Genomic DNA, 22361 nt, shown 5'->3' with positions numbered 1-22361 from the left:
CAGAATATTCAGAAAAGCTTACTGTGTAACAACACTTTCAGTATGAAGCTTGACAATAGGCAGCAGCGAATTAGGAGAGCAGTGGGGTTTTTTTATTACTTTTAAAAATAGCATGATAGTAGGACTGCCATAGTTTTTTAACACTGATATTTACAAGTGAAAGAGTAAACAGTGCATTGTACTTGTAAAGTCCAGTTATCTTGCTATGATCTCTTAAACCAATCCTAGCAACTTCCCTATGTAGTCTTCATTTTGTGCTTATTCTTTTAATTGTACTGAACAGCATGTTCAGGAAGTGTAATTACAAACTATTAGATTTTCATTCTTATCATCTTGGTCAAGAATATTGCTGAAGAACACCTTGCTGTTCCAGCTTTGGATTATGGATGCTATTAAACTGCTCCAAATCACCAGCGTGTCTATCTTTGTACCACAGACATGATCCTCTGCCTTGTAAATTGCTCACAAACTTTCTGAGCTTCATTATGGTTTGTCATCTCAGGAGATTTAGATACTTGGCAGTATTCCAGTTCTACATTTTGTAATTATTATTTGAGATTAATGACCTCTAATGACTTTATATTAACATTTTTGATCAGACTTGTGATTCACTTTTTTTGTATAATGAAAGAAATTAAGAACAGCACAAACATACTGTTGACAGTGTGTAATTTCCCCTGCTAATTTAAGACAACTGGAATTGTTAATCTGGTAAATCAAGTTTTGTTACATATTAAATTCTATATGTCTGTTAGCATTTGACCCCAAAGAGAATTTAAAATTTATTGGATAGCTCTTGTTTATAGCCATAGCTCAGAAACAGATTTGCAAATTTTAGTTTAGTATACTTGTTTAGCCAAACACTTCATTGCACTTGCTGGTCATTTTTAAAAAAACAAATCTGCCCATTTAAATACTGACCTTTGAGAAAAATAATAAAAAAATATGGCTTGTGTAGGAATGAAAAAACAAGACACACAGTCACAGTTCTGTGACCAGTTCTGCAAGTCATAGCACACAGTTCTGCTTGGAGAACATTATACTTTCCACTCTCACCTCCTTTTCCTCAAATTGTGACATAAAAATCATATATTTTCTCCTCAGTATTTGGAAATAAATAAAACCAAATAAGTTTTTTTTTTTTACTTCACTAGGAATATTTGAGCAAGCAAGGCCTCAAAACCTGAATATGTTGATGTGCCCATGCAGAGTTTTTCAGCTTTACCACACACAGCATGTATATTCTTTTGCATAGATTCCTCATAGGGTAATATAAAATGCAGGAGGTGCAGATGATGGTTACTGAATGAGGGTGTTGCAACTTATTGTGGAACTATTTGTGTTTGCTTCATTTTAATTTGATTTTTGAAGCTAATCCTCAGAAGTGGCTGTGAGAGGTATTACCATGTCTAATCCTCCACAGTAGTGGAGTCGGGTTAGACTTTTAGAGGTTTATTATGCAAAATAGCTCAGTAGATGTGGCCTGGTAATAAACAGTTTGCACAAAAATACCAAGAGCAAACCAACTCTCTTGAACCCTCTCTTTAAATTTTGTTTTTTCAAGTATGGTGTTCCAGAGCCCTGTGTGGCCAAGTGATAAACAGCTTCCAAAGGCTGGATTCACCAGTCCATTTCAGCTGCTTCCTGATGGTCCAATAGAGGATTGGATGGTCCAGCCATGAGTGGAGGTTGCCTTGTTTGGCTGTTACAGCACTGCCCCTCGGGGACTGAAGGGAAAAGCAGCCCCGCCTTTTAGTTTAAAGGTTAACATAGGTTACTTGGACATGAGTGCTGGTTTTTCACTTCTGCTTGCCCGAGACCAGCCAGTTTTATATTTGGAGCATGCTATTCTACCTGCCTTCCAAACAGGTGGAGCAACCAAGCATCCTGGACACCAAGCAGCATTCCATACAGGATGCTTCATATATCTGAGAGGAAAGGGGGAAACAAGATGCAAATGTTTTCCAAAAATATTTTCCATTTTAGGAGAGAAAAAAAATTACTTCAACAAAAGCAAGATATCCATCTAATCCATCCAATAGATTACTATTAGTTCCTGTTTGGAACATTTCAGCTCATGCTGCTGGAAAAGACAGCACTGAGATGAACAACAACAACAACAGCTTCTCCCTGTTTGCATGTATTACCAGGCCTCAATTTTCTCTTCAGCATCCTGTCCAACTTGTTTTTCCTTTAATTACTGTAAATCAAGCTTGCAGCCAAATCCTTCTTTAATCTGAGCAAAACTCACCTTATTGAGGACCCTTTTGATTCAGTGGATACCACAAAGAATAAGATCACAGGAAAAGGTGATAAAATAAGATTGTTCCATTGGCTTTTTTTTTTTCTTAACAGAACAACAACAAAAAAAAAAGGGTGAATTTGCCAAGCACCATTAAAAGACAGTGGAAAAAACAGGTTTGGGGATGCCATTGGGTTCCACTTGATCTGTTTCAAATTCCAAAGTCAGCAGGCCTTTCTGTGTAGCTGAGGGCTTCTCCCCTTCAATGAGGATGACTAGGTCACAGTTGTCAGCACATTCTTCGTTCCCTGGCTGTTGCATCTGTGACCATTATGTCTCCTTCCGTTAGGAAGAAGGGGTAGGCAACCTCCTTTCACATCTGGAGTGAAGCCCAAGGTCAGTGTGTTAGGCAGCAGTTAAGTTTTTAAGAAATACCAGATAAAAGGTAACTTTCTTGATATTCCAACTTGGCCAATTCTTCATCTCCCGTTGTTTCTTCAACAGCTTCCCTGACATTTTCACTGAAACAATTCCCAAGCTAATCCACATTTCCTTTGAATTAGAAGTGCTTTTCGTCTCACTTCTCGGTCATGGAGCAAAATGCTGAGTCCCTACATCAATCCATTTTAAGTTGTTGCAGCTTTGTATACAGAGTTGGAAAGCCTAGAGTTTAAGTCTGCGTACGACTCCCATTGAAAACCTGGAGTGCTTTGTTGAATAATGATATGCTAAGTTTTCATGGTTTGCACAGTCATGTGGGATTCACAAGAGCACAGAACACTTCAGTAACTTACACCAAGATAAATAGACTGAAATGCCCTACCTTCTGGTCTTCAGGATTTTGTATAGCACTTCATTGTTTGGCACTTTGTTATCTTCATGGCGACAACATCATTTTCTTTCAGTTAAAGATTTTTCTTTCTCTTTCTTCTCTTGAAATCCTTCCAGAAAATAAGAGCTATTTTACAAGAATAAACGTATGACAACATAAAATTCTTTATGCTTTTTTTCACAGACCTAAGCAAGAGAATCTCTAAAAATCACTACAGGTTATTTATTAGTATGCATACAGAGGATCTCTCTCTTTTTTTTTTTTTTTTGCCCAGCAAAACTACCATTTGATCTAGATGAAAAATATATCCCTGTCAAGTCACCAGCAGCTTTTTTCAACAAGAATGTTCATTTTCTGTGCTGATTCAGCTCTATGGATATTGAAGCATGAAAGTCAGATGAGCATGTGCGTGGTGTAATTATGATGCCAAATCTGAAAACTGAATTTTTTTGTTGTCGTGCATTTACTAACTACCTCTGTTTCCTTCTTTTGTATGAATTCTTTACATGCCTGAATAAACATAGATAATATGGCAAAATAGGAGAGGTGTGAAGGGCTAAGCAATTATCCACTGTTGCTAAAATAAGGTAACACAGGCTGAATTCAGCAGGCAAAACCCCTCTCTGGAGCAACTCAGGAATTTTATCAATTTCAGAAGGCCAGGGTACATCAGTTGGAGACCTTGTCAAAAAGCTATTTAATGGTGACCTACTTTACCCTATCCCTTTGGAGATGGTTGCTTTTCCTTGTTATACCTGTTTTTTGTCCCCTCAGGCTGCCTTCAGACTGTAAGCTAAGTCTGTCGGGGTTACACTGTTACTGAAAATGACCAAGCTCTTAACAGCAGTTTTCAGCACTAGGTAATTTGACCTATTGTGTTTACTAAAGGAGACATCAAAGGATTCTCTGGAGTGCTTTCAAGATATGTCTATTTTTATTACTTTGATGTAATTGATTACTAGCCAGATTTGGACCATCCTAATTCGGTTGCCACTCTGGTGCTTGTTCCAGGATGCAAATGTACTAAGCAAACCACAACCTTTGAGGAGTGTTTTGGTTTAAGAAAGTATTTGAGCAGTGTACTTTATAGGCTTTAAAAGTTGCTAGTTCAGATAAAATGTTAGTGCTTAAAGGTAATTACTCAAACAGGCCAGTTGAGGTGTTTCACAGGCTCCCTGGTCTGGGCACGGCTGTTCAGGAGTCAGAGCAGGCTGTGCTGATCGAAGTGCAGGCTTCCATTCACCTGCCCAGCCACATGCAAAGTACAATTTTCACTGACTAGAGGTACAGGGAATGAGTTAGCCTGAGCTGATCAGGACACTGATGGTGTACTTCATACACTGAAGTAGAAACCACCTTTTTTCTCAGTAGGTTTCCCTGCAGAAATCAGCCAATGTTTCCAGAAGACCTGGGCCAGAGACCCTTGCTGAACTAGAAGCCCTAGTACCATTGATGTCATAAATGGCCTGCAGCAAACTACTTCTCCTGGCCATGCCTCCTTCTTCTGGGGGAGTCCTACTAGTGAATTGTTCACATATTTGTAGCTAAATAAACACTACACTTCAGCAGAGGCAGCAGGTTGACTTTCTGTCACTCTTCATTTAGAGGGATTTTTCCTTGAACATTCTTTCTCTCTCTTTTTTTCCCCCTATTGTGTTTTATACAGAAAAATGGTATGTTTCTCTGGGGAAATTATTAGTGTCTTGTAGAGTGCTGTGTTTTAATTGTTTGATGGTGTATTGACTTAATTTAATGATTTAAGAAAATAAGAAACTCCACAGAAATACTTTAGGTTTTTTGTTTGGTTGGTTTGTCTTTGAACTGTCAGGAGTATATGCTGTTTATTTAGACAAAGGATTTAACTAGCCAATTATCATTGGAATGAAGAATCATTTTACTTGCTTTCTGTCTTTTTGAGCAATCTCACCTTTAAAGATTTGCCTGCTCTTTTCTTTGCTATGTTCCAGTTAACCACAAGGTATCCAAGAGCTTACTTAGACCTCAAATACCCAGGTAATTACAGCCAAATATATCTCTTAGAAAGATGGCATACTATTCTTGTTTGATGTCCTATTGTAATTTGGCAAATATTGTTGATGACTCTAAGTCACCAATACTGAAATTAGCCAGTTAACTCATCATTACGGTTAGAAGGATGGACCAGGGCAGTATTTCTGGGGAGGTGGGTTGTGACAGACATGGTAGTAATGAAATATGGCCAGGTGTTGGCAAGTTGCTGAAAATTTTGCAAATCGTAAAGCAAAGGCAACCTGACTTCTGTACTCCTGCTGACTTTTATTCTTCAAGGTCAAGCATGCTTTTCAGTTTTTCAAGAAATACTGCATGGATTTGTCACTTTTCCAAGCAATAAGTGTGAATCTGTTTTTATAAAGACAATAAGGACTGCAAATGTTTTGGTTTGTTTTGCTTTCGAAAATGGAATATCATCTTGTAAAAAATTACCCCCTGGAAAATACTCACTTAAGGAGTTGGTAGTGGAATCCAAGACACTAATTTTCTCAGTCATAGCAATTTAAATTCAAAATAACAGCAAAAAAGATAATTTCCTTCCTGACTACTTGGTGGCTTATCTGAAATGATTTTATGATCTCCATTTAGCTCCCATATAAGAAAAGCACTGCTGCAATAGAAATGGAGGACTCGGGTACTTGGCGACTAAATGATACCCTTACCCATTCATCATTCAGGATATTTGACAGTATCAAATCGTGATGGACAGGCAATTTGAGGGACTGTGTGCATCAGTGGTTTCTACTATGCTTGTTTCCTGAATAATCAAAACATTTCTGTCCCTGAAACTGTCAAAGTAACTCACACAAAAGTAAAAGAAAACCTAAACAAAAATAGTTTAATTTCTCTTCAGAAAGCAGCTTAAAACATTTGCAAGTGTTTTTATAAATTAAGTATAGACACTATCACAACATTAGCTTTCAATAAAAGCCTTTCTGTTCTAATAAAAAGGGGCACCAGGATCTTTTCCTAGTTTCCAAAAGCACTCTCCTAGCATGTTGTTCAACATGAATGCCTCTCAATTATCATGTACCTTTCACAGCCATTAGGATTACATTTCCTTTAATGTAAGTTGTGTAAATTTGGGAGTGATATGTTTATATCCTACATTTTGTGTTAGTTACCTTTTTCCCCTTTGAATCAGCAGAGAAAGCATCTTATTAAAACATATTTACAGACCTTACAGTTCTGTGCACTGGGCTGGAGTACAGAATTTATATAAATTTCTGGCAATATCTTTAAAAGTAAATGAAGTAACTTAAAGATCTAGGGAATAGCCAACTATGCAGATCTAGAAGTGCACTGTGCTATAACTGAATTATGGTCCAGAGGATGGGGAATGTCTGGAAAAAAATAATAAAAAAGAAAAAGCACGAGTCAGATAGACATAAGTGAGCTTATTTACTAGCTGTAAAACTATTCCATGCCATTGCCTTGGAATCAAGATAGCCACTGTTTTCTGGCTTTCCTCTCCATCTGTTGGACATGCACTTGTCTATACTAAAGAGGCATGTGAGATGACAGAGAATGAGTATGGGTCACTATCAGTGCCAGACCTGGCTAACCTTGAAAAGGGGAGCCAGGCTCAGAAATCTCCTCAGTGCTGCACAGCTGTCTGAGAAGGGATGACAAACTGCCCTTTCCCTGCAGTGTCACTGGGTATTGTGACACAGCTAGAACTCAAGAGCAGAGTGCAGTCCTACAGCAGAGTTCATCTACTCTGTCCTCAGCAGGGAAGCTGGTAGTCTTTCTGTGCTATAATTAGCCAGTGCCAAAAAATGCACAGTGTCACAGGAATTAGTCTTGTGGCGTTCTCACCTTTGCCTTCCAAAATGAAGGAAACATCTTTCAGTGAGAGCTCTTATGCCAAGGGAGTAAAGTACTAAGGAAAAAAAATATCCTCAGATATCTGGTCAAGAATAGACAGTCTTCACTCATCAATGCAGTTTAAAAAGGAAAGGTGAGTGGTCTGCTGCTGAGAATATACTGACATATATACATACAGCTTCTTGTCCCCAGAATTCCCATCATGAGCACAGCTTGTAATGTTTTGATAGTGGTTTTACTTCACATCTGTTCATTTAACAGTGTGTTCTTCCCAGATTATGTCAGCTTTGTCCTCTGTAGGTCCTTTAGTGAAGGGGAGGATGTATCTGTTTTCCATCACTGCAGCTTCCTCCCAGGGGACAATCAGGGATTTTGCAGTCTGGTTTATTGCAACAAACCAGGCAGAACTTGCTACAAATCAATAAAATGTCTGGTCTCTTATGAACATACTAGTGAATCCTAAAGATACTTGTTCTGATTTGAGTAAAACTTGTGAAATAGCAGCTCCTTGGAAGCCAACGAAGTTCCAAATCTATGCAAGTCTGTATGTGACCAGCAATCAGATCATTCTGGATCCTCACGAGCAGTACATACTGGATCAGCTACCTAGTGCAGATGGAAAAACTGGGTGATTTGTGTAATGGGTCCAAATTTAAAACTCATTGCAATATTAAATTTACTGTGTACTTTCTTGTGCATTGTTAGTGTTACTTGACTGATGTTTTTTGCAACAGTTTCATGTCATTCAACTTGTTGCTTTCTGTGCTTTAAATAAATGCAAATTCAACTTAGGGTAACGGAGTGGATATTCATAGTTTCATCTTGTGCTATTTCTGCAGCTGTTAGAGTAGCTGTAGAAACCACTACCAGTGATAACCACTTCATAAAAATACAGCACCAGCTTGGAAAAACCCCCATACAATGTAAGTAGAAAGTAACTGAACTTTGGCTGGGGATATCTGGGAAGTTAGCCCTAAATACACTTTTTTTTTTTTTTTTTTTCTTGAGCTGGGGATTTATTCAACTTTGTTTTATACCCAGCTCATGGGTAACATTTCCCACTCCCCAGGAGTAGCAATCAGAGAAAGGAATTAAAGTGTTAAACTCATGGCTGAGAGATCAAAGCATGGCATTTTTCTCAAATAAATAAAAATAGTGTCTACTGTTCTGTTCTCTCATGTACAAAGTTGCCATGTTGGAACCTGATGCAATTCCTAGAAATCTTGCAATTTTTCTTTACATGCTTGTTTTCATTCTCTTCAAAATTAATTCCCTACAATCTCCAACAATAAGTGCCATTCTAAGCTGCAGGGATTTTTAAAATTCAACAATAATACACGCTGTTAGTGGGACACTGCAGTTACTTAGGCAATTATGATAGCACCTCCTTTCAAAACATAATGGTTACATTGTAAAATTCTTGGACATTAGATTGATTAGAAAGTAATGCCATGCTCATTTAGTAGTAATTTTATACCATGAACATTATGGTATCACATGATTAGCCCACTGATTTTGTTATAAATGTGATTTGTTTCCTAAACTTATTTTTCTCTCAAATACTTTGCCCACCATGGACAGGTAGCTATTTTCAATAAACACCAGCAGAAACCACTTAAGGTGCCAGGTCTCAGAGTCAAGTGAAAACACAACACTCTCAGCTTTCTTCTCTGGGCAACTAAACCTTTGGATGTAAAAATATGAAATAAAAACCTAACCTGTGTGCAGTGCAATTGCAACTTGCTTACAATGTTATTATGCATAAAATACAGGAAAGTAACTGTATCTTCATGGTCTTATATCCAATTTTAAGCTAGTCTGCTTAGTTTTTGAGATTCAGTTATTTAATAGTTGGATGTTGACAGTGCTGCATAACTAGCTGATGGAGATTTTGCACTCAGTGAATCACAGTTCCTACAGCTCTTTTGGGGTGTAATGATTTTGCTTGCTTTTGGGGAAGTGGAAGAGAGAGATCTTTGCATACAGCAGGAACAGCAGCTAATCACACCCCATTGTGAAATGTTTTAAATACAAAGGGACAGATCTAGCTTCCTCCTAGACAGGAGACTTGTGTTTGCTGATCACAAGAGCCAGCCCTTTTAGCTGGCAGTAGTACTTTAGCCTGCTGCAGACATTATTCCAGGTGGTCGGTTTGGAAAATGGCAATACCAATTCCAAGAAAATGGCTGAAACAACACCAGACATCCTCTTGATAGAAAAGCTCATTACCATGAAAGAGTACTGAGCAAATTACTGTGCTACTTAGGCTTGTTTTACTGATGTAAGAACTGTGTGTCTGCTGCCTCAGAACCTTTTATCTTTTATCCTTACTGTTGTGTACTAGGTAAAATAAAATAAATAGATGTCATTTATAAATATGTCATTTATAAATGTTCTTCTCCTTTGCAAATCTCACATGTTCTAGACAGACCAGTAAATATTATCTCATTTTACAGCTGAATTAAGGGCAGAGGGAAACAGAGCAATTTTCAAAGGGTAACACAAGGAGGAACACAAACAGATTCTTTTAATCTATCCTCAGTCTGTTGGACCAGGACCAACCAGCTTGTGGATGCTGAAGGCAGCTCTTATTTCTGCTGTGAGCAGGATCAGTGCAGCTATGTTGTAGTGATAAGAACAAATTCTGCCAAACATCATCTGCACCACAAACTTTTCTACCATTCTTATTGAAGCACGGGCTGGTTCTCATTTGGGCACTGCTTGGGGAATTCCATGTCAAAGACCTGAGCTAGCCCTCTGGATGGAGATCTCTTCATGTGGGCTCCTTGCTCCATTTTATCTGTAATGTTCTTGCTAGATGAAAAATCCCAGTGATAGAGGATACCTAGTGCTGAAAGCAATATTCATCTTCCCACACAGGTGACCTAGGTTCTGTTCAAGTGTCTGTGTTTGAGCTTTTTGTGCTGCTCTTTTATTACAGCAACTTCTACATATCTTCCCAATACCAGAGTTTCAGTGGCCAAATTTAGCATGAAACACACAAGCAGAGGCAATCTCTACTTTTTAACAGCTCACAGACTGAAACTAAATATACAAGAACGAAGTGTTGCATGTTACTCTCCCCATGAAAAAGTGCGAAAATTTTCCAGATAGCAAACAATATTGATATTTGAGTTGAAAAATACGTTGATAAAATCCTGAAGTAGCAATCTGCCTCTGGAATAAGAATGTCCACATAGGGTGTTAAACATGTGTAACAGAGGGAAGATGTCACACCTACCTGCTAAACCTCCTGATGTTGACTAAGTTCTGAACCAATAATGTTGTCTCTAAAGATGGATTACTGTGTAAAACCCTGTTCTTTCCTACAGGACTGAGCAAGCCTGAAGCTTACATTTCCCACCTTACAGCAAACGGGAAGTTTGCAGCCAAACTGCAGGGTGAACATGCATCTCCTGTGCTCTGGTTCAAACTGGGCTTCTAAAGACCACTTTTCACTTCTGCTTTGGTTAAGGATCTCATTCAGGTTTCATTTTCTTTATAGTTTTGCCATAATCTGTGACTTTCAGACTTTGATAAACCAAACCCATCCGTGACTCATGTCAGCTGATCCCTACATAACAGGAGGGACACAGGGAGAGCAATTCCTCTCTGCAACGTGTGCAGATGGACTTGCAGCGTGCTGACTGCAGCACTGATCAAAGGCAGCACAGCAGGGCTCAGAAGCTTCCTCACAATGTCAGCTGTGCTCCCAGCATCCAGAGAAGGCTGGAAGAGCAGAAGAATCTGGGGAGGAGGAGGGTAGGACAGAGGTTCTAAATCTCAGCGTGAAGTTGCTTGATTTAGGGCTGGAGTATTTACCTTATGTGTTCTTCCCTCAGAAAATCTCACAAAGGAGGTCACATCATGACATCTGATGTATAATTTTTACAGGAATAACCAAGTGTTTCACTCTTTCATTATCTTGTCTAATAGCTGGCATCTGCCTAGACAAGGAGGAATCATCTTAGGACATCAGACGCAGTCATTACATGAATAAATTTAGGTGAGGTGGGGAACTTAGATACTCTGAGATCACAGGAATATTCCCACTAGCTAAAGATGATGATTCATCAGGAAATGTTAATGTAGGGCCACAGATAGAAAAGTAATAGGCCAGAGGCACAAATAAATTGGATTTATCCTAAACCTAGCTTCCAGTATTTTCCAGCAGGAGAAGTACACAGCTGATTTGGGTAGATATGGTGGGATTTCAGTATGCTGAGGGAGAGAGAGAGAACTGTGCTTCAGTCAGGATCATGTTAGGAAGGAGATAGGTCTTGCAGGATTGTGCAGCTTTCCTACTCATGCTCTGTGCTACATGCTACTAGCACTTGATAGATTCACTTAAGATAGGTAAAGCACCTTGAACCAAATGGTGTTGTCATGACCAAGGGATTAACATTAGAGTCTCCAGGTGTGGATGGATTGTCTAAACTGACCCAAACAAAATGCTTCTCACTTTTTCATCTGCCTATACACGGAGGATTGTCTATGCCAAAAAATGTCCAGTCTCCTAGACATAAAAATAAAAATAAAGTGAAGACAAACAAACAAACATAGTGATAGGTCTTATTCTGTGCAAATTATTGCCAAACACGAGGTGGATGGGCCTCTCCCTGTAACTTTAAACCTCTCAGCACTCACGTTATCCTGCCTCCTTCACATGAAAAAAAACTTTCAATCTTCTTACTTCAATATTTATAAGACCATCAACATGGAATACAACTTGAACGCAGCAGGGTGATGACAGGTAATTACATAAAACCTGTAAAGCATAAGCCACATATTACTAAATATAGTCCCTCATGTTCCCAGCTGTCCCCTTCCCTTCCCTTCCCTTCCCTTCCCTTCCCTTCCCTTCCCTTCCCTTCCCTTCCCTTCCCTTCCCTTCCCTTCCCTTCCCTTCCCTTCCCCGCCCGCGCGCCCCCTGGCGGCCGGGAGCGCTCCCGACCCCTCGCGCCGGCGGCAGCGCCCCCTAGCGGCGCCGGCGGGGGAGCGCGGCCCGGGCGGCGCGCGGGGGTCACGGGCCCGGCCGGGCGGGCGCGTGCGCGGCCCCGCCCCGCGGCGCGTGCGCGGCGGGCGCATCGCGGGTCGGCGCGCGGGGGCACGGCGGGAGCGGCCGGCAATGGTGCTGGAGACTCTGGCCCGCATCGTCAAGGTCCAGCTGCCCGCGTACCTCAAGCGCCTGCCGCTGCCCGAGAGCGTCGGCGGCTTCATCCGCCTCACAGGTAGGCGGGGGGAGCGGGACCCCCTTCCCGCCGCGGCGGCGCCGTCGGTCCTGCCTGGGATCCGGCTCTCGCCCCTCGCCCCGGGCATCGCTCGCTGTCTGCCGGCCGCGTCACAGCACGGGGAACCCCAAACCTTGAGCGGTCGCAGCAGGAGATGACCCCACAGGAGGTGTAGGGGCCGTGTGGGGCAGGGGAGCTGTCAGGATGAAGTGCAGGGACAGAGTAAAAAACGTTCGCCTCTGAAATTCCTCTGGGAATCGACTCCGGTGGGCCAGAGGCCGTGCGCCGGATGGATTGGGATTTAGCCGCAGGCCTAAAGCACGGCCTCTTCGTCTGCCTCACAGGTCAAAGACAGCATCTGAACCGAGTTAAACCAAAAAAATCTCTTTCTGGGAACCTGCCACATACATATAGCTAGGATAGTTTTTTAATTTAGTGATTTTGGTCAGTATTTTCTGCGTGAGGGAGTAGAAACACCCGCTCATTGATCGTAGCCCTGTGGCAGAGTGAACAAGAACGAGAAGTGAGCAGCGGCGGCTTCTGCGGGCGCTCGGTGCTCTGCACGCCGAGGCTCTGGGAGCCCAGGCTCGGCCGTGGTGACACCGGCGCGCCCTCAGGCAGGGTCAAGTGACAGGATTAGTTCGGTGACAAGAAGGAAGGAACGCTCTTCACAGAAAGTAGAAGTAGGAAAAGTTATCAAAGTGCAGAATCAGCCTTATATCTTGCAGCACTAACACCACGACTGTAATAGTGTTGGAAAATTGTTAAATTTAGAGCAGGCACGGTTTACTTAAAGCCGGCTTTGAGCACTTCTTTTTATCCAGCATGTTCATGCTGCTTGTGAACTGCAAGTCTCATTATCTTCCTCAGAAACAAGCAAATCTCTTTTAAATTAACTGTTCTTCTTCCACAAGTACTCTCTCATGTGAAAAAGCTGTTCATTATATTTACCAAATAGAGAAATTGAGCTGCTAAAAAGTTGGGAGGTAGGAGAGGATAAAACAAACTACAGAGCCATGCAACTTTTCCTGTTTCTAGTATTTGGCAGTTTATTAATGAAGCCAGTTGCCATTGTAACCACAACTTGACTTAAAATTTGTCAAGCTTAGTAATATTTTAGTATCTTACTGCTTCACTTGTCTAACCGTGTCTTTTTGTGACAGGTTTTTACTTGTGCAGTCTTCTGTACTCATAATGCATAGTAGTAATATGATTTATTCTGAAAACCTCTGGAAGGTTTGGTATGTTCACCAAAATCAGGGCTTTGGGTTTTTACCTGGTGTGATCAGTGTGGGAGAACTGTTTTGTTGTCACATTGTTTACCCTGTTGACTTCAAGGTACATCCTTGAATTTGGAGAGAGGACAAGAAGCAAATAACTGATGTCTTAAATGTAGACCAAACATGTGAAATGTCAGTGCCAAAAATACTAAACAAAAGTAAAAGAAGGAGCTGAGTCAGAAACTGCTTTTGAGAGCTGGTTGGTAGGATTTAAAGCGTACCTGAAAAATGCACTGCCTCTAGTTCTTAGTGATTTTTTGGATGGACTCTAAAAATGGGAGACAAAGGTATATTTAAAGATACATATAGAGAGAACTTTTTTACATTTTCAAATTTTTTTCAATAGTGAGCTAGACTAGGATCTGCCACCATGCTTACACATCTCCTTCCCAGGGTGAATATGAATGAAAATGGAGGGAAAAAAGCAAAACTGTACAGGTGCTTTACATTATGACATAGGGTAAATGCAACACAGTGAGACTTTTGAGAAGGATATTGAAGGACACTGCATCCTAGGCACCTACATTAAAAACTATCATCTCTTAGGGCATAAAGGTTATTGAAAGTCATTGAAACGTCATTGCTCGGTGAAGAGTTGTGTGCTTACTTGCACCCAGAGCTGCTGTCAGTCTTAAGTTTCATTTGAGAAAATGATTGCTTGAGCAAGTGCTGCCTCTTCTGTGTTGTTGTGGTCTTTGTCCTGTCCTAAAGCCTCTAAGAGCAGGGCATTCCCAGTCCTGGGGTTATTTTGCAGTGAATTATCATTAGGAAAGACTATTAGACAATAGAGAAAATCAGTGTGACCTTTTGTGTTTGCTACTATTACAGATTACGAAGTAAATTCTTTGGTAAATGGCATAGTTTGCTCCTTTTTGGAAAGTGAGAAGTAACATTGGTGTAAAAACATTTAAAGTGCATTAACATTTGCCCTTTGGTGACATCTGTTGAACTTAATCGGGGACCAGCACTATGAAACACTGGGCAACATAGACCTTGTTTGGAAATGCAGGCCAGAATCCAGATTTGGAACTGTGCAGTCTTTTAACTCTTTTATTGCTTCTAAACTCTCATTAGGTTGTAGGCAGATGCAATTTCAGTTCCTGTAGTGCATCAGTTGTAGAAACAACAGAACAAAAGTATATAGAGCATTTTGGTTTTTTGTAGGATGTTGTATAGTGTGCTGGTTAGAGATCTGGATATCTGTTATCTGGTGTGACCTTAGAAAAGCAGAATGAAGAACTGCTAACATCCAGTGCATACCTCCTGAAGGTAAAAGCAGTGAGGGAGGAAGGAAAGAATGTTTGACCTTGGGTTTGAAAGTGGATATCTAAATTATCACGCTGTGCTGCTCAGAAGCCTCTTCCAGTGTCTTGTCATTGCTTCTTTAGTCTTCTCAAGTTCAGGGAAGTGAACAGTGTTGTCTCATGCCACCATTGCTTTTTGCCCTGGATGGTGTCATTAAAATAGACCTCAAAATAGCAAACAACCAAAACCAGGATAGATCTGCTTGTTAGTTCTGAAGAGAATGTAAGCAAGTACTTCAAATTTCCATGAAGAATGTCATCAATTTAGAGACTATACAAGCACAGTTCCAGTGTTCCTTTTGACTGGTAGCTAATATTTGTTAAAATTTTGATTTGCAGATGAGCTGTTACTGTAAGAAGCTGCTTTTGAGTCTGCATAGGGTTATTTCCACAAAAAGTAGCTGAAACATGAGTCAAAGGTACCAAAGGAGTAGTTGATGGAAGACAAGCAGGGAATACCTGCTTTGATTTTCCTCTCAGTGGCTGGTCTGTACCTTTGTTCACAGTGTATGTGTTTCTTTTGGTTTTGGATGTGTTACTGTTGGACTAAAAATTAAGACCACCTCTCCTTGAAAATATCCATTGCCTCAGCTTCTTGGAATTCTCTGGTTTCTGATATTTTCCAGGACTTATCTTTGGGATTAGTCTCTATCTAACACAAGTCTGAAGACTGACCTGTTCCATACACTACTCTTCATTTCTGTCTCCAAAATCTGCCTCTCCCCATGCAGCAGAACCGATAAAGAATCTCCAGAATCAGTGTAATGGCTGAATTCTGAGTTGTCAGCTGTGAAAATAAAGTCTTGTGAATTGCCCTACATCTGCTTCAGAAAGGTATGCATGGCTTCAAAACCAGAGCAGTCTGCGCTTGGAGGAAGGCATCATTGCTTTAGTGTGGATGAAGGGTTTTTCCCATCCCTGCTCACCCAGACAGTGTCTTGTATCTCATGCCTTTGAACATGATCACATTGATTTTTCAGTTTAAACACAGGAGCTTCAGGCAGTCTTTTGTCAGTAACAAGCCAGTTTATGATTACTGTACACATGAATGTGACTGGGGGCTTTCCAGAGACTCCCAGCTTAGAAGTAAGCACAGAATTTACTGGCTAGTGAGGACAAAACTATTTATCAGCAGTTATCTTGGTACAAATATTAAATAATAACCATCCTAAATAACAGCCTTGTACATGCTATTCATGTTTATTTCTAATTTCCTTTCTCAGAGGTTACAGCTGTCACATTCCTTTTTCACTTGTATGAACCCAGCTGGCTGTGAGCCATTCAGAGACATGACCACAGTTCTGATTTGGATGCAGAGTGAGACACGTCCTTTTTTGTGTTTCAATCTTAGCCCACTTTTATACACCACACACTTGACAGATGCCCTGGTTCTGGTGTGCCTCTTGGAATGTCTGTTCTGTCTTGGAGTTCAGAGGAATAGCTTTGTAGAGATCCACATTTCTGCCAATAGTCAGGTTAAATATAAAGTTGGGAATTTTTCTTCAGTGACCAAATATTTTTCCTCTCTTTTGAAATACATTCCAAGTCAGTCCTTCAGGTAAGGTCAGAAAGTATATTTGGATTCCTGGTGGAATTGATGGAGTGTTCTGGAAAAGTAATGATAGAAAAGGCAAACAGGCATTGCTGTCCAGGAACTCAGGATTCTGTGTAGCTGAAAAGATTTAAGTATCTCAGTGTTAATTATTATTTAGGGCTTGCAGCTCGTTGGAGGAACTAAGGAAGGAGCGCCAGAGGTTGATGTATTGCAGTGAGTCTTAGTGAATGTGGTGGATTGTGATTTATAGGGACTGCTGCAGGTGCAGTTGGGGAATGACTGCTGAGACTTCTTGCAGTGCCTTCAGCATTTATGCAGCTGTGATGCATTTCCAGATAAATGCACTGAATGTGGCTGTCAAGTCACAGGCAACAAAGAACAAAATATTAATCCCACAAATTATTTTCATTACGTGGTCTGGTTCCAGAAAATTCAAATCCTTAAGAAAAATCCATTGGACTCTAACTGGAGAAGTATTAGCATAAACATGTGTTTTACTAGTACAAATAAAATCAAGCTATATAAATAATGTATTTTTTCAGGGCTACAACCCACCTGGCAGACTTAGCCTGCTCTGTTGTATTTTCTTTCTTGTACATCTTAATTTCAAAAAACAATCTGTAGAACAAAATCTTGCTATATTCTGATAGTAAATAATTTAGAAGTTGATTAATGTCTTGTCTTAAAAAGTGCTTGTGCAGCTATTTGTGCTCCAGCTTGTTATACTTTTTTCTTTCTCTTCTGAAATATTTTTAAACTCCCTTCTGTATGAGTGTTTAGATTTAATTATTCTCCAGAAATTTAGAAAAATGCTTTCAACCTTTAGTTCACCATGGTGTTTAAATTGCTCTGGAGTATTGTCACAGCATGTTTTGCTGGAAAAGTAGATCCACCTTATATATATAAATGCCTATTATTGATGCATTTCTTAAAAAGTCCAGTAAGTCTTTTCTTACCAGTATGCCTAAAAGATTTGTAATGATGTAGCAGGGCAGCCAGATCTGCAGTGGATACTTTTATTTTTTACCTGTACTTGAAAGAAGTTCCTTACCTTGGTAAAAAGCAATTTTCTGTGACTTGGCCTCTCGATCTTAGGTGTCTTTCTTTCTCTGTGTTGTAGAGACTGGTTGCAGATCCCTGAGCAACCACAGGCCTGAAAAATAAAACCAAAGAGATTGGTGAAGGTTTTGCCAGTGCCTTAGGGTTGCCCATTTCAGTAAATCTCCTGTATGTTTTATATTCTTCCATTGAATCATCTTCTAGAGTGATAGAATTCAATTTCATCAATTAATTTCAATTCATTAAATTCTAGGAGTCAGATTTTTACTTTGGCTGGAGTAAATCCTAGGACTTAATCTATGTCTTCTTTTTTTTCCTTGAGACTCACCAATGGAATCTTGTTTGCTCTGAGGGCCCTGCTGACTGAGCAGCCCCGTTTCATACCCTCAGCCTGAGCCATGTGAAAGTAGCTGATGCTGCACCATCCTGGAGTGGTGCCAAAAGCCAGCCTAAATCCCACCTTATCTCTAGTTTCAGAATGGCTGCGGTTGCTGCCTTTCCTGGGCGTGCTGGCCTTGCTCGGTTACCTTGCTGTTCGTCCCTTCCTCCCCAAGAAGAAACAGCAGAAGGATAGCTTGATTAACCTCAAGATCCAGAAGGAAAATCCCAAAGTAGTGAATGAGATCAACATTGAAGATCTGTGCCTCACTAAAGCTTACTGCAGGTGTTGGCGTTCAAAGACGGTAAGACATTTTGCTGCTGTAGGATTAGAGACTGAAACTTGCATATTTTTAGCAGTGTTTTGGTGGTGGATTGCTCTGTGTTGAGCTGTTGCCTTTGTCTGGAATTGGAACGTGCTCCTGAACTTTGCAGAATGGCACAAACCTGTCTACATGAAGAAAGCAACTGTAGAAACTTGAAAGAAACACATTAGGGTTTTTCTAGAAATGTTTAGAGAGTGGTAACAGGTGAGTAAGAATAAAACCAAGCAAACCTGTTTTACTATTTGGAAATATATTGCAACTAATTAAGAGATAACTACTCTTATTTTGCAAAAAACAATGCTTGAAAGGTGTTCATATTAGAATTAAAATAAGGCTGGGCCTGTGTTGGTGGTTCCTATCTGGTCCAGAGCAGTGAGATGACTGGCTGGGATATTCCATATCCCCCAGATCAACTAGATGTAAATTAGTGTATTTTGTCTTGCCTCTGTTTTCATTTCCTGATTCACTTTTGAATGTCCTGACCACACACTGGTTTTGTTTTCCCTGGACCAAATGCTTTCCTTTTTTAATAAAAACAAATAAAGTCTGCCCTGAACTGAGGCAGCTTAACTCAGCTATTCTCACTTTGGACTAATCACTTCAGCTAACTATTTCAGCTTCTCTTAAAAAAGTACTTTCTGGTTGCAAATGACTAAATCTATTAAGAGCACTCTTAATAGTTGCACAGTAAATCCAGTTGCAGCTGTGATGGCTGTTTTGTTTGCTGTTCTTTCACGGAAAAGGCTTTGTCCCTGACTTTGTCTCTAAGAACAGCTATTTTAGGATCTCACAAACTTAGTTACCCATTAACTGTGTTTGTTGTCCTTAGTATCCTGTGTGTGATAGGAGACAGGGAGTTTGACGTTGAACCAGGACATCACAGGAGGAACTAGCAACATTATCAGAGCAGTCAGGGCGTAGGAAGAAATACAGAAATCACCATGCAACTGCTGTACAGAGTTATGCTAATTCCTTGTGGTTTTTTTTTTTTTTTTCAGTTCCCTGTCTGTGATGGCTCCCACAACAAGCACAATGAGTTAACGGGAGATAATGTAGGTCCACTAATACTCAAGAAGAAAGAAGTATAGCAGATGTTTAATCTAGGTCTTGACTGATAAAAAGTATTTTATACTGTTGTAGTTGCAAGGGACGGCGTTTTGTTATGTGATTGGTATGATTTAGTTTCATGATTGCTGTAGATTTCTTTTTGGAATAAACTACATTTAGACAGTGATGAATTTGTCACTGCTTTGGTACCTTATTCTGAGAAGAATTTTGCCTGCTTTGTAAAACTGTAAAGTACCTATTTCTGTAAATAAGTCGTTTATTTCAATAATAAATTGACTTTCTACAACTAAGCCTTTTTTGTATGAACATACAATTATAAAACTGTCACTATTTCAAGTGCACTTTTCTGTTGAGTTTGTTCTGCTGAGAAATCATGTTTTACTTAGCTTTTCAGAAACAAATTTAAGTGTACCTTAATGGGGGAGAAAAAGATGCCTACTTTCTCCTTTGTGAATGTATCTTCAGGCAGCAGATCAGTGTTAAGTCATGCAAGCTGAAGGTCTGGCCTGCGTGGTGCCTAAGTGGGCAGTTTGTTGGTCTTGCACAAAGCAGCCCAGCTCAGACAAACCCTACAGTTTCACACAGCATCCCAGGTGGAGTGCTGGCAGTTCAAGGCCATATATAAACCAAACTGTTGAGCAGTTTACCCACCACCTTTATCCCTGTATTTTGGGCCCTGTGTTGATGGTAAGGAAACACAAATTTGCCTCCTGCAAGTTCTCTTGCACTACAGTCACTACTTTTTGCAATAGGAATTTTCAAGGAATTAATGGGTTAAGAGACAGAAGTGAGGATGCAGAGCTGAGCTGTTCTCTTGGCTTGTTACCCATTCAGAATTATTATTTAGGCAAGTCAGAACATTGCTGTGCTGAGGCTTAAGTTCACATGCAGATAATTACTACTTACCTAACTGCTAGATTTCTAATTAATTATTCTAAAGTGCTTGATTCTCCCATGAAATAGTATATCTGTCAGTTAAAAAGTAAAAATGTGGTCCATGCTACAGTTTTAGACAATGGTACCATGACAGATCTCGCCCATTCCTTAACAGCATTTCATTTGACCCATTTTTAGGTGGGAAGTTCCAGAGCTGTTGCCAAAGCTGATCACCACAGTGCTGAAAGAGAGTCAGAAAGCTGTTTTCACACATAAGCACTCTTGCAGCAGCAGCAGCAGCAGAGTTAAGGTAGATCATTCCTCCTCCATTTGTGACAGTTGTAGTTGTAGTTCTAGGTTCCAAAACCTCTTGTCTTGCAGCAAAAGATGGCAGATCAGGATGTGACTGTGTGTTAAATGCCTGCTTTTACAAAGTGTGTAGCAGAACCATGGTATAATGTTTACTGTTTAAATACTTCATGGTGGTCTTACCTCAACAGCCAAGCAAACCATAAATGTATTAGGATATAAACATTTATAACAGAGAAAAATATATAAAGGTAAGTGTCTTACACTGTTTTCACTTACAGATGTATATAGAATACCAATCCCCAATTCTTGGGTTTGGTGAGGAAATTACTGTGAAATGTAGCCCTGTCTTTGACTCTTTTTTTTCCAGGGTTTAAAAACCACAGTTTATTGTAGCAGACTTATTAGACATAGGCCTGTATGTACTTCCAGCTTTTCTCAGGATACTTCTGTATTCAAACAGTTTGGTTCCCCTCTGAAATCACAACCAAACCTGTTAAATTAAGACAAACCTTGTTAAAGTGAGTAATAGAGCAACATGGTTTTGTTTCTCCCAAAAAAACTCCTTGAAGAGAAGAACAATGTAAGGTTTAACTTCTTCATTCCATCTTTAACACAGCTTAAGTAATTATTTTTTTCTCCCTACTTGCTCTTAGATGAGATAGTTTAATAGCCATCTACAAACACGGCTGTAGGATAAACAGGGACAATATTTTTGTTTGTGCTTGTATCTGTAAGGGCATGGAACGAATTTGTAGTGTTGCAAGAGTAAGTCACAGTTCTTTTGTAGAAAGGACATTTTAGTAACTTCCACAAGATAATATAATAAGAGTCACAAGCAAGATAAATCATAATTTCCTTGGATTTCAAAATCTGTCAAGGTAATACTGTCTCATGTCCACAGAACTTCCTATAGAAAATCTCAAAGAATTTACTAATTTGTTGTATCTAAAGTCTACAGAGATGATGAGATGATAGATAGCTAAAAACTGAAGTGCCTGTCCAGCTCTGTGTTGAACCAGCAACTGAGAAGTTGAACCAATTTTTTAATCTAATTGGGAAGCTCCATACACAGGAATAAGTTTGCCATAAATACTGAGGTCACAGGATCAGCTCTTCAGTCTTGATGGAAAATCTGGGGAAATTTAAATCAGCATTTTGTGACACATATTTACTCTACAAGAACAGCAATGTTTTCCTTTCTTTTCATAATTAATTTGAACATGGTTATAATAGAATACAAATAAACTTGTAAAACAGGTTTGGGGAAAGGTGTCTGACTTGGGGCAACTACTAGACAAAGTAAATGTAACTGAAGTGCAATTGAACAAAAATTTGACCTCTTGCACTCCTATTTAAAAAGCAAGATGCAGAAACTACCATCCATTTTGTGTCTGTATTACACCATGACTCTTTCACAGTTAATTTTAGACTTCAGTTTAAATTCCATAAAAAGCTCAGTTCGGCTGAAAAAGAGAGGTAAGCAGTGATTATAATCACATCATCATCATCACATCCCCATGCCTGTTCAACTCTCTGCTTGCAGACAGACAATTTCTGTCTTTTCCCATATGCTGCCTGCTGTAACTGCTGGATGCTGGCTGCTGGGAACACTTTCTGCTGTCAGACCTTTCTGCTGCCGAGGTTCTTGTGAACCTTCTGGAACAGCACACTCAGACTTCCCCCACAGTATGCCTCTGATTATGTCTGCATGACAGCAGGACTCTGGTTATCAGTTACTGCAGTGTGCTCTTATTTTATTTCCTGCAAATAAGGGAATACCATGGCATAATGATTTAACTGCCTTGAATTTATGCCAATCAGTAACGATTTTCAAGGCATTTTGTTAAAAGGGAAGTGGTCTTTAATGTCGTGCTTCACCCATACTCTGATAAAAACTGAAATCAAATCTCTCAAAGTTAGTTGCTATTCAAAAGCAGCTGAAACTGTCATGATGCTTACTAAAAAAACCCAGTCTCTTTCTCTTCAGTTCTTAGTCCTGACCTATCATTTAATGAAAAGATGCAAGTGTTTTCTTTCTTT

At 39.9% G+C, this 22361-nt stretch overlaps 1 protein-coding gene across 1 annotated transcript; it reads left to right on the top strand.

The window, feature by feature from the left end:
- Positions 1–11995: 11995 nt before the first annotated feature.
- CISD2 (CDGSH iron sulfur domain 2) lies at positions 11996–19469 on the top strand. The gene is made up of 3 exons (XM_038135292.1): positions 11996–12163; positions 17833–18044; positions 19064–19469. Exons 1-3 carry the CDS (start codon positions 12061–12063, stop codon positions 19151–19153), a joined length of 405 nt encoding a protein of 134 aa, XP_037991220.1. The 5' UTR covers positions 11996–12060; the 3' UTR covers positions 19154–19469.
- Positions 19470–22361: the final 2892 nt, after the last annotated feature.

This window comes from Motacilla alba, chromosome 4 (genome assembly GCF_015832195.1).
Source record: "Motacilla alba alba isolate MOTALB_02 chromosome 4, Motacilla_alba_V1.0_pri, whole genome shotgun sequence".
In the NCBI taxonomy this organism is placed as follows: domain Eukaryota; kingdom Metazoa; phylum Chordata; class Aves; order Passeriformes; family Motacillidae; genus Motacilla; species Motacilla alba.
This window is presented reverse-complemented; position numbering and strand designations above follow the sequence as displayed.